Source organism: Hyalella azteca, unplaced genomic scaffold (genome assembly GCF_000764305.2).
Source record: "Hyalella azteca isolate HAZT.00-mixed unplaced genomic scaffold, Hazt_2.0.2 contig3121, whole genome shotgun sequence".
NCBI classification, from domain to species: Eukaryota; Metazoa; Arthropoda; class Malacostraca; order Amphipoda; family Hyalellidae; genus Hyalella; species Hyalella azteca.
In genome coordinates, this window is record NW_025933374.1 from 38,107 (window position 1) to 56,319 (window position 18,213).

Sequence of the window (18,213 nt, forward strand, 5' to 3'; positions counted from 1 at the left end):
CGGCGTAGGAATGATGGTGATGCCAGGACCAAAGCAGTACACCCGGCAAGCAAGCGAAGATCACATTGAAGCTTTAGTTTTACGCTGCGCTGTTTTACGAAGAAGTGCAAGTCCTATAGGACTCTGTTGGACACGCATGCCATGACCGGGATTCAGATTCACTGCGCCACGGCAGTGCCACCAATAGTACATCACGTCACACAATGTATGCTTCGTAATCTTACAACATGTTATACAATAGTACAGTCTGTATTAAAGCGATCCAAATCATATTACAGTACAGTTTATGACTAAATTTAGGAACGACTTCATGTCAGACATTGAATTGAAAATAATGAATCGTAATTCCACCCACGTATTTAATGACGGACTCAAATAAAAAAGTTTTTTCGAAAAAAAATCAGGCTGAAACTTAAAAATATGACCACTCTATGACATTAAAAGTTAAATAATATTGATAAAATATTTATTGCCATAAAATATCTATCACCTGTGCAATGGCTTCAGCGGAAGCACAATGGTAGCAAATTAACCCGTTAGTGTATGATTTCCAATATTTATTCATCAAATTTGTGCGAATGAACATGTATTGTAAAGTGGCGAAGCAAATCAAAACTTCATTCGGCACACGAGAAGAAAAAATATCAAATTCTTATTTTTCTTCAACACAATGAAAAGTCGCACCGCCTCCCACCTTGGGCCATAGAACAGAGAGTAAAGTATAGATCGAGAGGAATTCGATCACGGGTCGACCGCGAATGTCAAGGAAAACGAAATATCTTGAATAATAATTCAATACACTAGAAGCAGGAGGGATTTAGCATGTTAGTTTAAATGCATTTTGAAATAATGAAACGAGCTCGAAAAAAAAAACAAATATTTATCGCCACAAAGGCTGCACGTTTCACTTGAATCAGAAAAACTTGATGTAGAAAAACTTGATCAGATGATGTAGGCAATGATGATAAACCACATTTCGTAGCACGCACGAGCATAGAAATCCAATCAAGGATTTGAGAGGCAGGAGGCAAAAGTACGTAAAGTTGCGATAAAGTTCATGCACTTCATGATGAAGAGTGTCTGTGTTCATGCACTTCAGCTTCATGATGAAGAGTGTCTGTGGAACTGGCTAAGTTCAGGTCACCATCTTGACTTTATGAGACAAGAAAAGAAATACAGAGAGAGCCTAGCGCGGCAACTTGCAGTATCCCGGGATCACGGCGATCACCGGCAGCCAGTAGACGTCTAGGATCCAAAGGATCTTTGCGAGTTAATTGGCCTCCAGCCACACAAGATAACAAAGTGGGAGCTTATATGAACGACAGTTTATTTAGTCACGGCTTGCTAGGTTGTAGATTTTAGATGGTATTTATCGGTCGACGAATCTGTTTCATCCATGACGCCCAAAAAAAAATTTAAAGTGGATTATTGACATATTGACGAGGACTCAACCGACCCTGCTGCCAGAGATTAGGACCTATATGTAGATCAGCTATGTAATTATTTTGCTGAATCCCCAAGAGAATTACACAATTTTCAACAGGTATCGTTGAATCGACCGAATGTGAACTGTTTTTGCGCATCGCTTAATCCACCACATCACGCGTAGCAAATCAAAGTTCAACTCGATGCACTCGAAGGATCAGTGATGGAGAAAAATCAGAGTCAAAGACCGACCGGATATCGGTAGAGTGTCTTTTCCTGCAGAGAGTATCGTGTGGATGGCTTCATCCATCAAGGTCTGAAGAGCAATCCAGCAAATGACTGGCACTCCAACTTACAATGGCTTTAGTTGAAAACCAGAAATCCGGAACTTTTAAATCTAAGAAGAGCTTTGTCATCCTGAGCTGCGGATATGAGGTTAGAAAGCCTCTACAATGGCGTATAAATAAAACGGCTGTCAAAGCCGCGTCAAATGAGGCATTTTCCGGAGGCCAATGGTCGAAACTTTTTATTCAAATTGATTCAGGACAACGAATATTGGTAGTTATTATTCACTAAGTTAAACATATCCATGCTAAAATATTAATAACTAAAGAATGCGTAACCAATACATAGGCAATGATTTATAGAGCAGGAAAGCACTTCATAATGATTTATAAAGCAGGGAAACATTCAGATACGATAAAAATAACTGTGGAATTCACAAGAAAAGCATGAAAAATCATAAGCAATCACAAATAGCAGCCCTCTGGCTGGGGCACGGTGCTCGACAATCATCACCAATGGAAACTTGGTGACCTCTAAAAAATGCTCCCGCCGTCGTGAAGAAAAAAATAAATAGAAAAGACGATTGTCAGACAATTGTCTATCAATCGAAAAGACAATTGAAAATTAAGAAGATTGTTAATTAATGGTAGTTGAAACAGAGGAAAAATAAAATGACAGCATAAACTTAGTATACCAAATAAAATTAAATACTAACACAAGGAGAACAAACACATACGTTGAATGAATAAAAAAAAAGTCTCTGAAGTCACGCTACAAAATTCTGGTGGCATTTTTTATTCATAACGATCCGTTATGTCCGTAAAAACGGCAGGTTAACTTCAAGTCCAAAATAGGGAACAAGAATCTGGCAGTTATTTAAGCAAGGCTAGGATCGAGCCTTATCTATCCGAGTCGTTACTAATACCGTGACTTATTGACCTCACCCTGCTGCCTGCTCTGCAGTGCTGAAAAAATCAGAGGCAATTTTTACAATTATTTTTGCTCATCATGCATATAAAACACAATTTGAAAAAAATAAAGGCATAAAGTACAAAATGGCGGCTTCTGTAAGGTCCGACTTGAATTACCAAGGTGGAACAAGGCTTATTCATGTCTCGTTGCTATTAGTAAAGTTATTGTGTTGAGCTCAAACATATGTCCTCCAGCACTATTAAATAAAATAAAAAGTGCCACTGATTAAGTGGACTAAAGTTATTAATAAATGACACATTATTTATAGATTGAATAAGAGCGAAACTTGAACTTGCGAAATGAAATACACGTTCTAATAAAATGTATAAAAAAAATTTTAAAGACCACGTTTTTCATGTGGACTAAAAAGTAGAAAATAATTTTTCGGCAGCTACTGATCTCTGTTTGCTTTCATTCTCTTGGTCTTTTGTATTTCAGTTAAAATATTTTACAACACGGTAAAAGTTTCCTTTTTTTTTTGTTAGTTCTGAAAATCGCCGCTTTAGGGGGAATGGCGCTGCGATCGATTAAAGGAAAACAAATTTCCACTTCGAAAATTAATTTGTTTAGAATAGTGATAAATACACCTGGAAACGTGCAACAAATTATTGATTATTGTATTGTCATCGGGAGCTGAGCTTCCCTAAAAGTTTCAGAGCGCTAGCTAGCGGGAAAGTTGGTGAAATATCGATTGCAAGATTTGATCATCACAAACAGACAGACAGACAGACAGACAGACAGACAGACAGACAGACAGACAGACACGAAAGCTAGCTAAGAAAAACGTGGTAAAAAAATAGCTAAAAGCCTGTACAAAATTGCGAAAGTTTAAACCTTTGACGTGATACGCCTGGAAGCAAACCTCAGAAAAGAAATACAGTTCAAAAAATAATATTTTATAATCCAAGCCTATTTTTTTCTATTCCAAGATCTTGATAAAAATCATCCAATCGATTAATTTATAAAAGAAAATCGGAGCTTCGCTTAATTTTCTAGCTCATTTACAGAGTGCAAAAATAATGTATCAAATAACTGAGTAAGGCACGCCCATAAAATACAATTAATAAGAAATAATACAAAAACCTGTATATCAATAATTGAAGGCACACGCGAAGTCAGTCATGGTCACAGAGCCTCTGCAAATCTCGCGCCCGGCCACGCAAGGAGAAACGACCCCTGCAAATCATGTGATTATTTCTTGCCCTGTTCCAGGGTAAGAATTCTCCGACGTTCAGGCAGAAATAACGAAGGTCGCTTGGCGGGATAAATATATTGGGTTCTTATAGGGCAATACTTACACAAGACTGAGTAACTGTAGCGCTACATAGGCAGCTTGTCTCAACGATATTAAAGGAAGAAACCGAAGCACTATACGATGAAGAAGAACCACTGTAAAGTGAAAAAGAACCACTAGGAGGTGAAGAAGAACCATACTATGCAGTGAAGAAGAACCACACTATACGGTGAAAAACAACACTATACGGTGAAGAAGAACCACTATACGGCGCAGAAGATCCACTCTACAGTGAAGAACAACTATATGGAGAAGAAAAACAACTATACGGTCACGAAGAACCATTATACCGAGAAGAATAACAACTATACGGTAAAAACACTATACGGTGAAGAAGAACCACTATACGGTGCAGAAAAACAACTATATACGGTCAAGAAGAACCATTATACCTAGAATAATAACAACCATACGGAGAAAAGAACAACTGTACGGTGAAGAAGAATCACAATACGGTGAAGAAGAAACTTAAAGCTACAGTGCATCTATAGCTGAATGATCCACCTAATTGTTGGGGATGATCCGCCTTCGTTGCTCTAGAAGGTGTACAGATGTGTAACTTACATCCTGTTCACAGAAGAACATCACAATGATGGCTTACAGTAAATATAGCTTTTCGTATCAAGATGCAACGGCTCAAGTGCAGAAACAATATAATTGTAACTATGGCACCAGGTTTGTCAGATGGACAATGGAATCAAGGAATAGGAACTTCGATGCTGAAGACAAAGCTAATGATCGCCCAGTAATTAGTCCCTACCAACATAAAACACAATCTAAGTTTACAAAGCTTGGATATCGTTGAACAGAATGATTGAAAGCAATGACTTCAAACAGAATGCCGTCTCAGGTCCAATCAACTACGTGACACTGAGTAAATCAGCAAAAAAATCGAAGTAAATGAAACGAATATTTACTTTAAACGTATATTCAGCTCAGTGCAACTAAATGGTGCAGTTATATGTACATTTACAAATAAATTGTTCGAGCCAACAATTAACTACAATCCATATTGCAGGTTTTTAAAATAGCACTTAAATTGAGCATGTAAATAAAAATGCTAACCTCGAAAAAACGCGAATAATTACAGGCGATTGCATAAGGTCGCAAACAATTAATGACCAAACAATGGTAGAATAATTGTGCGTGTTTCTAAACAAGCGAAAAATATCCTACAAACTTTTATTTTGCAATACTCTTGACACACATGATTTCGGTAAACATTAAGGAGTAATCCTGAAAAATCTCCTTTCAAGTCTTGAGAAAAAACATAATCTAAAATTGATTCAATTTAAAAGCCTTCATTCTCTGATGAAATATAAGTAAAGTGGCCGAAATAAATTTTGTAATTAACAAAGAATAATATCCGTCTGACTCTAAAACAACCAACCTGCAAAATATCAAAGTATGTTCTGAGTTGACATCTATACATGAAAAATTCACATTATTATTGAACAAGAAATTCACATAATTAATAACAGCAATACACAGCAGAATCTAAGCTTTCGTATTTAAAACATAGGTCAACTCACCTAACCATATTACTCGTAAATACATCTACTCTCGCACAATGGAAAAACAAGCACACTTCAACAAGCTAAAAAAATTGTGCAAGAGTATCATGACAACAGGAGAGATGAAATGCCCACAAATAAGGATTTGTGATGAACTAAACTACAACATCAAATTGATTAGTTGCATCGCCATCAAAATAGGACTGGTCCTCTGATCATCACACCTACGAAAAGACCGGATACATAGTACAGTACTAGCACCACAATTGTCTATGCAGGGAGTACGTAGGGCAAAGCAGAAGATTAAACGATTCCGAACGAATAAATGTAGTTTATTGATAACGCGGATATTTTTCCATATAGAATAATGAGATGGCAGTGGGACAAATAACAAGTGAAATAAGAGAGAGTGAGAGCTAAAGACAAGAGTGGACACGTTTTGGACCCTAAAAAATCGAAAACGCCATTAAATACCGTACCTAACAATGAAAAACCAATAAATACTTGTTTCATTATAACAGTAATTCACAGCATGCTCTCTTATCACAAACGTACTACGCAACTTGCCCTGACATTGGACTGTAAGCCTTATATCTGATATCTAGTGCAACGGTCAGGATCAAGCCAAGGCATGACGCCTAGACAACACTGCCTGACGTCAGAGCGGGTAAAGCTTCATCTCGTGGGTCGGAATGAAAGTAGTTGGAAATATTCAACCTACATCATCACAGGATTGCTTCAGCTTAGAGTTCGATAGGGTCTGGTAGCATTGGAAAAAAAACAACAATTTAGGACCTATAAAATAATAAGATGGGCAACTGAAGGAAAAAAGTTCGTACAATTTCGGTATAGTTGAAATTTATGAACAAAGGAGCCTTCCAGTTTGGGCATCGCAGCGGGAGGTGGACGTACGGCGCGGCACTGAACGCAATATGCGGCGGTAAATCTTAAGCACTATTGTCAAGGCGTTCTTGACAAATTGCCATAGCCATTGACTTCAAAGAAAAAGACGCGAGTAATGGTCGTGTTGCGGCAAGGTACGATCTTTTCAAAAGATTTAAAACGTTCATTCTCTTCCGGGAGACCATCGTCGACATCAGAGGTAATTCACGTCGCGTCAATAAACATACGTGAGCGGCACGGCAGGGCTCCAGCCTCCCTAAATCAATGGCAAATAATAACTATGGTCCGTGCGAGAGGCGTACATTGTTGTTCATATCGAGGAGAGTTTCATGCCCAAATGGTTTCATGTTGTCCTCTATATTTATTGCGAGAAAAATTTGATTTTTTAAATCAAATAATTTTCATTCTATGTTTTCAGTGTAATGTTGAATTTAGTCATTATATGAATTTAGTCATTATATTAATATAGTCATTATATTAATATAGTCATTATATGAATATAGTCATTATAAATTATAGAAGTTTTGGCTGAAACTTACCGGTTCCATGGATGAAACCCAATAACTGTTATCACTAGCACAAGGCCCTCATCTACTGAAAGAAGTGGCAGAATATTCCGGACGAGAAGGTCGAGGTATAACGCTGTTATCTCGCCAACTTTTGCGCAGTGGATCGGTGATCCTAAAAACCCAGATGTTTTTTCCAATACATTGGTTTAAATCGATAGAAAAATGGAGCGAGTCTTTCCTGGCAAGATCATCGGACAATTTCCATACAAATGGTCCGCAAGATAAGAAAATGGCGGAAGCCACCAACAAAAATACATGACAAAATTGATGAACAGTAACGCAATTTTAACTCACTAAAACAGTTATCTCGAGAGTAACTTTTACGAAAAGGCATAGTTCAATTACTGTCATGCACGCTCATCGTGAAATCAACTCGTGCCTACAGCCGTCGGCAAAATTGAATCGAGGGTCTCCAAAACAGCCCACATTCATACAGCAGCCATGCAGCTCAGCCGTCGCGGAATGGTAGTTCAGCAATAGATGCTACAAGTTGTCCTCATAAAACAGACGAACGTTCAGTGAAAAATTTCAATACGGCTTTGCTGCGGGAGAGATAAACACGCCCGGCAGCGAGGAGGAAATACGTTTCCCTAAGAAATACACGGGCAACAACTGTAAATACTAAATAATTAAGTATTATATACAGAGATATACGCGACGTTATATTAAACTTGGAATACACGTTTAGCAAAGTTGTAAATTGTAACAAACATATGTTTAGGGGTAGTATTTTCTAATTTAATGCGAGCTTTATTCAAGACCAGAGCATTCGAGTTGGTTCCATAATACATAATGTTTAAACTTCTGTCATTCCAAAATATCAAACTTATGTGTTAAAAACCTTTCATTTTACTTGAACATGAATATTGAATAATGTGTATTCAAAATGTCATTGATATACCTAAATATATTTAGGAAACTTGCTTTTTGATCTACCTAAATCAGCGCAAAAACACACTATCCTCATTGAAAAAAAAGAAGAAAATTCTCGATGAAATGCTTTCTCCGATCTTCAATCGAACTTACATTAAAGAACAACTTCTGCGAAACTAAACCAATATTCTGTAATTCCTCTCACAAACTCTGTATTACGCAGAACGTTGATTTGTTGCAGCAATCCATCATAGAATCTCACCCTTGAACCCTGATAAAACCGGATACTCTGAATTGAACAGCGACGTTTCAAAGCGACCCGGAGCCATAAATTCATCGGCCGCTGACGACTTCAAAAACGGAGAAACCAAAACCAGGCGTCGGCGCAAGAAAATTGTTTGTTCCTGACGACTCAGGTGGAAGATTTCTCGGTCCGGAGGCTAGCAAAACCCCTAAATAATGGACAGAGGTGGTCGTGATGTCCACAAGTGATGAGCTACTGAGGCGCCTGCTGAAATTTAGAAAAGGGCTTCAGTACGATGAAGTTTTGAAGGAGATTACACAGCGGGTGTTGAGGTGCTTCAAACTCGGGTTTTTGATTAGGAGTTTGACTTGTGCTGAGACTTGAAAGGGTATTGAACTACGAGTAAATATGTGTGGCCAGTGTTTCACGGTTAGAGAATCATAGAGACCGGCCCATTATGATTATTATATAATACGCAACACCAAAGAAGTGCAAAGAAGTTAATGAATTTCATTCTTGGTATCACGTCTCCTTCCGATACATTAATTTATAAGCCATTGGATATTTTTCAAGAAATTCACGTCTAGATTATAATAATATAGAAATACAGGGAAAAAGAATAATAATAGGAAGTCCCGGCGCAAGAGGATTAAGCGCTACAAGCAGATAAAAAATCATCCTTAAAGAGTAGGGATAAATTTATGTCGAAAGCATCACAAGAACCATTACTACGTAAAATTATATCGAGCTTTTTTATATTATGAAGATAGATAGATTTTAGGTAAAAAACGTAACGAGACCGCAATAACATTATAGACGCTAAATTTTTTAAAGATTGAACATTTTAAACTTTCAAATAAATCATTAAATCTAGTATAAAAATTCATTCTACAGAACACAAATACTCTGTGCGAGTTTAAGGCGAAAAAAGATCATTGTAAAAAAATCGATAAATAGTTACAGTCGACATCCATGATCCACCTGAGCAAGTAAAGTCACGAACGAGAGGACGAGTAGTAAATGTTAATAAACTCATTAATACAAAGCAAGAGGAATATCTGCGTGAATAAGGAGGGTAATAAAGAGACAGTCAATTATTACAAATTCATCGACACATCATTACTCACAACGTCGATGATCTGCGTGAGAAAGGAGAGTAGCAAAAAAATGTAACTCAGTACTCACTGCAGTGAGTGACAGAGAGAGCATTTTCTGGTCAACGGACGTGGTCACGGACGGACAGACGGTCAGACAGACGGACGGACATGACGAGCACAATATCGCCTTTTTCCATGAGTGAGAAAATGCGCTAAAAAGACGAGTATTATAAAGTCATGGACACATCATTACTTACGACGTCGATGATCTGTGTGAGGGCGAGGCCGAAGGTTACGTTGAGTGCGAGGGAGGCGTTGACGGAGGGTCGCACGGCGGGGTCATAGTTCGCCAGGAGGTACTGAGTGAGTTTGTACTCAGTGTGATCTCCCAGAGATACGCGAGCTGTAGAAAAACGTGAAAATTGAATACATTTTTCAATTTATGCACGGATAATAAGAATCAATGTCTAAAGATCGATACAAATTTTCATGAAAAAGTTCCACAAATAGCAGGCCCGGCCCAAAGAAAAAATTTCAAAAGTTCACAGCCGTTCCAGTTGAGTTCGAGAATAGTGTAATAATCAGCATGGTAACAAAAAATCGTGCAGGTGTCATTCTAGAAAGGATTGTTAAAAATATAACATCTATGTAGATAAAATGTTTCAAGTATTGGTTTTAAATTCGCTGATATTTTATTTCTTACAAAATTCTTTGAGCGACGACAACTCGTCATAGAGATCCATTTATAAATTAAATTTTTAAGCTAGAGCTCTAGGCTTGATCAGAACCTCAGATCCCTCCCTGCTCCTTAGGCGGCCGAGACAAGTTTGCAAATTATCACTTGTTTTTGACGAGCTTTAGCTTAGCTCAAGACAATATTAAGAAAGTTGTGTTGTAAACTACTGCCTGCACGACAGCCTCCAAAATCTGCCCTTGTCTTCGCTTTATTGTTACTTTGTTCTCATTCCTTCCATCTTCGCTGCTTTTAGGTCGTTCATCACTGGAATAATTTTGGTCATTTTAAATATCTATTTTTCTATTTAAAGTATGCATGTGAGAAATAATTTTTATTGAAAGATGATTATCAACTCAAAAAGCTTTATTCTCGATATTATAGCATCAGAAGTAAAATGAGAACATCAAAGCCCCACACAACAGACGATCATGCCCACACAACAGACCATCATGCCCACACAACAGACGATCATGCCCACACAACAGACCATCATGCCCACACAACAGACCATCATGCCCACATATTCCTCATCAAAGTCATCACAGTCAACACGTCATACAATGCGGTTATCGTTCCGCCTCAACAGAAGCGAGATTGAGCCATGAATATGCAGGCGCTACATTCTATGTATAGAATGTATACATTCTATGTATAGTGAACGCTCCGTCTTCTGAACGCAGTGCGCGACATGCATAGTGAGAATAATAACATGAAACCCAAGCATCAATGGTTGTTTTAGTGTGTTTGTTGGAGCGGAAAATATTCACTTGAAACGCAAAATTAACGTTGGGATGCGGGATTATAAAATGACATCTAGGTATCTTTACGTTAACACAGCGGGATTTATAGGATAATATTGCATTCATATAAAGACATCAAAGTGGATGAAAGGGCTATAAAGAATTCAAGTTAGGCAATAAAAGATCTTTTGTATTGACGAAAAACTGTAGAAGCCAAGCGTTTCCAGAAGACGTTGACCAATGGAAAGCAAGCATTACGGGCGTACTAAGGGCGACCAACCATTGTCTATTGATTTGCCGCCGAAAACGTGACCGAATTTACGGCTCGCATTAACATAAAGTAGAGTGACCAATGGGTTAGAAGTGAACGCTATAACACATTTGAAGATAGCACGATTTATAGAGGATGAAATAGAAAAGAACTGATGATCCGCTGCGAGCAAGTTAAGTGCACAAAAAATTGTATAACTCAGACGTCAAATCGCATAAAGGATATCGGTAGGCTACATACGCCGCAACAAAATGCGCTGAATAAATTTTGACTTGTTAATGGATATTTCAGCAGCGCCCTCATAGAATGATTGAATACATATTGGCATATAGAGCCGGTGCAGTATGCACTTATCGCGTCAAACACACGTATAGCAATTGTTGAAATAAATATCTAGAAAACCAGCTCGAAAATTTTGAGAATTGAAAACTGATTTGGTTCGATAAAACTTGTGATAAATTTGATATTGAAGGATATTCGGTAGTGCGAGATTTTTCAGTGTATATATAGGCAATGTTTTTGGTAATAATATTCACACTAAGCAGGATGCTTTCGCTTCTAATATATACACAGTAAAAGGCTACCATCACACAATTTCATTTCAGTCAAATAAAAACAAAAAAATATCCCATTGTGAGAATCTATTTCTATATGAAATACCACACGTTATTTATTTACATAAAAGATAAAAAAGCGAAACAATAACTTTTTAATAATGAACATCATAAAGGAGCAGAATAATAGCAATAATAGAGCTTAGGCTTATGTATTCTACGGACGTGTTGATTTAAATTCTTGCTGGCATTATTCCGACGAGCTCTCGCAAGTTTCCTCTCATGGGTTCTTAAAGTCATCAAAATTTCGATTATGATGTCGATCGGAATGAGTCGCTCAAAACACCGGATGAAATTGCCCAACTTTCCACTAGAGGCAAGTTTCTAATACTTTCTATTAGCATTAGTGAAAGACTAGAATATTAGAAACCGGCAGAACGAAAGTTGAAATGAATTTAACATGAGGTGGGAATCAAAAAACTAAAATTCTGATGACAGGTAAGTGAGGTGCAAAAAATTTTTATAGAAAACAAATTGAAAACTACATAATTTTTTGCTTTTTCTTTGTTATGAGACGCTTTGATTATGAAATCCTTGCTGGCAAACATACCAACGCTTTTTGGCTGAAGTTGAATCAATGGTGTCATAATTGTTGGGCAGTTTCGAGACGGTCCTTTGCAGACATTATAGCATTTATGTGTTTTTTAGAGTTTTTTTTAAATATCGGAGTTATTGAGTGACATCTTTCGTTGTCTTATTTATACCTATCTTTTATAACGACGAGAGATACTTTTAGACCTGCGTAAAATATTAGCGAAATATATCTGACACCGCACCATTATTTAAAATATGATTTTCGATGATGGTTTCTTCACCACCAAGACAAAAGGGTTATACGGATACTGGCGTTGTAAAATTGCATATTCATGGTTCATGCAGTGATGCATGAATGCAGGAATGATTAATTTTTAAATCAATTGATTGCTTTAAAGTTTTCTCCAATTCCAGCATTATTTTTAAATTTCAAGCTGGTCGGTTTTCCCCTATTTTGTTAAAAGGGAAATTTTCAAGGAAACTGTTTTGTCATATATAGTTACTTTGCAAGTAATTCGCGCATGACGTCCGAATTCTATTTGAATATAACTTTAACAATAATTTATTCATTACATAAGAGTTTTTCGGTTATAGCTTTCGACGCTCTATTCGTACCTTGTATTATGGTCGCTTTATTTGCTGACAAACCCTACAGTGGAACATGCTGCACAAGCCAGAACCTTATATGCAGCACTAAACAAAGGACATAATAACTCATCTTACAGCAAAGGTTACACAAATTTCAAATCAGTATATAATAACGCAATGTTCGTTCTATACAGTCAAAATTAAATTTCTTGCCTGCGTGTAACTGTCAGTTGACGGTCACGCACTACGCTCATTTCTGTCGTGTATTTGTCAGTTGACAGTCCTTTTATACGCTCACGTTACTGTTCCTGTCATTTTCATTCTCGCGGATATTCAAATTCAGAGCAACGAATGACTTGTATAGTTCCTGACGCTGCCTTTATAGCCCTGCGACTTGAATTGCGTCATCCGAGGGCCAACGATGCTTTTGTGGGGGAATTATAAGCAGAAAAGCAGTGGCAGCATTACGCAGCAGTGGCAGCATTACGCAGCAGTGGCAGCATTACGCAGCAGTGGCAGTATTACGCAACAGTGGCAGCACTTACAACTTGGAGCAAGAGTAGCACAATAGTAGCACAGGTTACTCATAACTCTATGCAAGTATTACGCAAACGATTCTTATCAAGTTTTAAATATGTAACACACAACTCCATAGGTAAGTATTACGTATGTAACTCACAACTCATGGCTTGTGTTACGCAAGTTACACCTACTATTCTAAGCAAATGAGGCATTAAGTTAGAGTCTCGGCAATGTCATTCATCAAGAGAATCATTAGCGGCGAGTCTGCGAGACAGGCGGGCGCTGCAGAGACAGAGACGAGCTCACAGGCAAGAAAGGCGACGGCTCTGCAGAGATCCTGCGCTCCAGAGATCCTGCACAGATCCTCAGAAATGTTGTCACTAACGCGCTTATACCGAACCCGCAGCCTTGATGGACGATCGCTCCAAAGAGGTACTCGCGATGATGGATGAATGAAGAAAGGACAATAAAGCTGTTCCATGAAATAAAAAATAGCTTTTGGTTATTTAAAAAAAATATAATAAAATTTTCTTTTGAATCTATTGAATATTTTGTAAAAAAGTACAATATAACTTGTATAGAAAAGAATACGACAATTAGGAATATTTGATCCTTTTAATAGAGAGATAAAGATCTTTTTAATGTGACATGAATGTTCTTGAGGCTGCACTGCATAAACTCAGTCATATAAATTAGCTTTAGAGATCACATCAACGCGCAAGATGGTAGTAGGATGAACGTATAGAATGTATGCTCGACTTGCGTTCTATAGTATTATTCTGGCACTATTAGTACTATAGCATATATTATAGTATAATTATAGTAGAGTTTTATAAGGTATTATATAGCGCAAGTATTATAGATCATAAACTATGGCAAAAGTATTCCATAGTGAGGGATAATGTCTCAATAAATCACAACAAAATAATAGAAGGAGGCGACCCTAAATAAAGGGTTTGTCATTCGGGTAGCAGGGGAGAATCTGTTAACCTAGGAACGCCCGGTCTGGACTGACCTCCTCGAAGATGAATGTCCCCCAAAGCGTTGCATTCTTCTCAAGAAAGGATATTTGTGACCAGCCATTACCGAAAACAGAAAATGATTGTCTGGCAATCTCAGTGTCTTCTGACAAAAAAATGTCGAGTTCTAGTTATAGGGTCCTTTTTTGTTTATAGTAAATATACCAGGCCAGTGACTGACGTTTTTTTTACTGTGTTTTTGACCAAAATAAAATATTTCATCATTATGAGGGGGCTAATTATGGGGCTAAATTGCTAGAAAACGAGATGAAGTGAGAGTTCAAACCATTATATAAATGAAAGAATTAATGTCACTTATTTGCTTAAATCGCAAGTTGACTAAAAATTTAAAAGCAAAGAATAGTCCACAAAAATTCAGATCTATATAGAAAACGTTTCGGAGTCCAGCTCCATCGTCAGTTCGTAGAATCTAGAACATACATAGAAAGTCACAAGTTAATACAATTGAGAGCACAGAACACAATTAGAACCTAAATTTACAAGTAAAACATTGTGCACAACGAAATTGATACACCAGGGACGATCGCATATGAACAGGGAGCATATCTTTATATCTAAAGAAAGAACCGATTTTGAAACTGTTAACCAGAACAATATGGAGTTTAACGCTTGGAAAGTATCTATTGAACAAGACTTTTAATTCTCTTGACATAGCTTCGGACGCAGGGCCGAAGCTATGAAATATGAGTAAATGAAAGAATTCAAATATCTATAAAGGCATCTATGACTAAAGTTCCAACACAATAAATTGACTGTTAATATCAGAAATTTTGAACATAAGCGATTTTGAAGCACAATGGAAGCTTGTTTTTCCTGTCCTTTGTTTTGGATAGCAACACAAACATTGGCACTTCGTGCCTGCGCACCTGCAAAGCATAACAAATTCATTCAAATAACAACTGGTAAAGCGACGTCTGCTGGAGACTAACAAACGCAAAGATTTCCATAACAAAACTCTACAGACGACAGAATGCAAGTTTCCCACAAGCGAAATTTGAACTGCGAGGAAAATAAAGCATGGAACTGGTGGAGAAACGAATTTCAATCAAACAATAAGGAGCAGTTAGTATGCACAAGCAATAAAATGAATAACGGAAATAAGATAAATTTTAAAAAGCTATAAGCGAGAAGATCCCTGGTGAATCCGAGGAGAAGCATTTATCACTGAAAAAGTTTTTCTTCATAGCTAGACAGATTAGAAATGAAAGTTTGGTCAGCCTATCGGGCAAAAGATCACACAAAGAAGATTATTAATAATTAATGCAAGTCAGTTTTTTAAAACGAATTACATGACCCCAGTTAATCGCAACTACCCAATACGAACAAAATTAAATAATAAAACCATCCGCGCTTTCAATACAATATAATCGAGAGAGAATAACTTACCTAAAAACTCGTAACATTCTGCAAGCATTCGTGCGACAAAGGTAAATCTGATTATCATTTAAATTCAAGAAGGTATGTTCGCCCAAGTCCCGCGCTCGCGTCGCAACAAATCGCCCAAGGAGGAACGTGCTCGAGCATTGCAGATTCTCGAAGCTTTTCGCAATATTTATCGACGATTGTGCAAGGTAAGCAAACGCTTCAATATTTTCTGGCACCAATATTCAAGCTTATAAAATGTGCGATCCGATATTTATGAATGTGAAATGAATGCAGACGCTGTTTCTTCAAAAAAGAATTCTGGAGAGATCGCCTAAAGATGATAAATGTATGGGAAAGATGATAAAATGCACAGAAAATAGTATTTTTGAATAGAACATCTTTTTTGATACCTTAGAAAAATTGAGGCACTGTCTTCTTCGTTATCTGCCTTTCGTTACCTCAACAAGTGTGAAATGCAACTATTGATAAAAATTGCAATTAAAGCAAAAATTACTTCAAATTCGCTACTTATTTTATTTATATTTTATATTTTATTTACATCATATATTTAAACCGTAATAATTTAATAATAGAATAATTATATTTTCTACTAAGTCGTTCACGAAGTGGTAGAAACTTTTTTGCAACTCAATAAATAATAATGTATAAAAGTGCATGTAATTGTAAGTATAAAGAATTGACACGCTGAACAATGTCACGCAAGTCATAATGCATTTCTGGTAAAGAAACTTCAAACGCACCCGAACAGCGTGAGTCAATTCATAAGCAAATGCCTCATCTCAACGCAAAGAGAGCAATATAACGAGAAGCAAGTCCCATAATAACTATGATAACGTGGTGCAACTCAATTATAAAAAAACGCAAAATTCCCCCATACATTTCACTTACACCACACACTTCCACTGAACTCACCAGCGAATGTCAAGATGACGACCAGCCTGAGAAGGCAGGCTGCAGGACGCATGACGGCGGTGGCGGTGTTATTCAGAGCGCCAGTTTTGTACGCGTCTGAATACAAAAGAAGCTGAGGCGAGCATCTTAAGCAGGCTTTCGAAGGCCTGATGTATGGCTTAATTCGCACCCCTGATTGTGAACTGCGAACGCCGGCAACGGCCATACTTCTAGGCAGGCCGACGTTAGCTGAAAGGAGGCAGCGCAATTCGCGTGATCGAGCGAGCTGCGTGGCTGGTTAATGCGCCCACTGAAGTTCTTCTCGTGAACCTTCTGCGTACTCGTTTCTGTACGTCTTAACTGGATCTTAGAACATAGATAATGAACGTGCGGATTACCATAGTAAAATTCTGGTGATCAAGCGAGCTGCGTTTCTGGTTAACGTGCTCACTGAAATTCTTCTTGTGGAACCATGTGTTTCTGTACGTCTTAACTGGATCTTAGAATGTCGAAAGTTTCCAGGTGAATTGCTACCGAAAAATGTCATAATCATTATCAGCGAATGAGAGCTGTTAGTTTTTAATCGCTCATAACTTGATAGAAGCTAATTTTCATCAGAAGTTAACAACCTATGGACAAATGGTGGAGAAAAATTATTCCAGGTTTAATAGATCAGGCTTTCTGCAAAACTTCAACGATCATGTTTATACAAAACAATAAATGTTTCACTAGATGATGTATTGTCTTATGATTCTATTCAAAAAGTTGCATCCCAGGAGAAGTTCATTTATTGCACACAACCGCATAACGTGTGCTGAGTCTCATGGAAATTTTTCGATCAATTGTTCACAAACTTTTTCACTCGTCCCTTGTGTACCGCTCACCGGATCGTCGACCAATTTGAAGAGCTGAGAATTTCAGAGGCTTCACTATTCCTGAATCGTTGGGGCCTTTTTTGTCGGTTAAAGGACGTCCAGGAAGTCTTGAGGCCTGCAAAAAAGTACGACAATGTTATAAAATCAATACGCAGACAGTCACAACGTTCATGTGCCATATAATAACTCAAATTCGAATAAAAGTGTATAATATTCCATGATGATCCTCTTCTAAACGAGAATTTTATATAATAAGAAATCCTAAAATTACATTCGCTGGTAGCCTTCAATTAATGACACTGGAAATACAATATAATTAAGGTCAAGTTCCATTGATTTAGCGCACGCCGACTTAGCGATTCATTTTAATTTGAGATGTTAGACTGTAGATTTCCTTGCGCATTTTCAAGAATATTAAATTAGACAGATTTTTTAAAAAATGATTATTTTGACTGAATGAAAGGTATCCTGAGTAAAACTAGAGTTAAAACTGATTAAGAGAATGAAGCGTCAGTCCACACTCAGTCGTTGCCGATTCGAAACAATACGTTTAGTACTTTGTTTCAAAATGTACAGCGAAAAATGCAATCACTCATACAATGATCTGTTTTAAAATCAGATACCTTTCGAATTCAATCATCACACCTCAAGCATGTTCAATGGCCACCGGGAATAAATTCAATGGCCACCGTGGGCATTAACGTGCGCTGTGCCTTGAATGGTCGCAAAGGTGACCAAATACATTGAATTAGGATAAAGTCTAAAAATCAAATTAAATTTCAATGCAAAAATGCGCTGTATATTGTATTGGCGGCAGGAAGGAAAATATTATTATTCGGG

General features: G+C 37.4%; 1 protein-coding gene across 1 annotated transcript in view; it reads right to left on the reverse strand.

Annotated features, from left to right (window-relative positions):
• The window catches only part of LOC108678455 (neuronal acetylcholine receptor subunit alpha-10), a 34,696-nt gene extending 17,972 nt beyond the window's left edge, over positions 1-16,724 (reverse strand). The window contains exons 1-2 of the mRNA XM_018166876.2: positions 16,520-16,724; positions 9,434-9,579 (exon numbers count right to left, since the gene is read on the reverse strand). Coding sequence (XP_018022365.1) covers positions 9,434-9,579; positions 16,520-16,724 — 351 coding nt within the window. The remainder of the gene's footprint in view (positions 1-9,433; positions 9,580-16,519) is intronic.
• Positions 16,725-18,213: the final 1,489 nt, after the last annotated feature.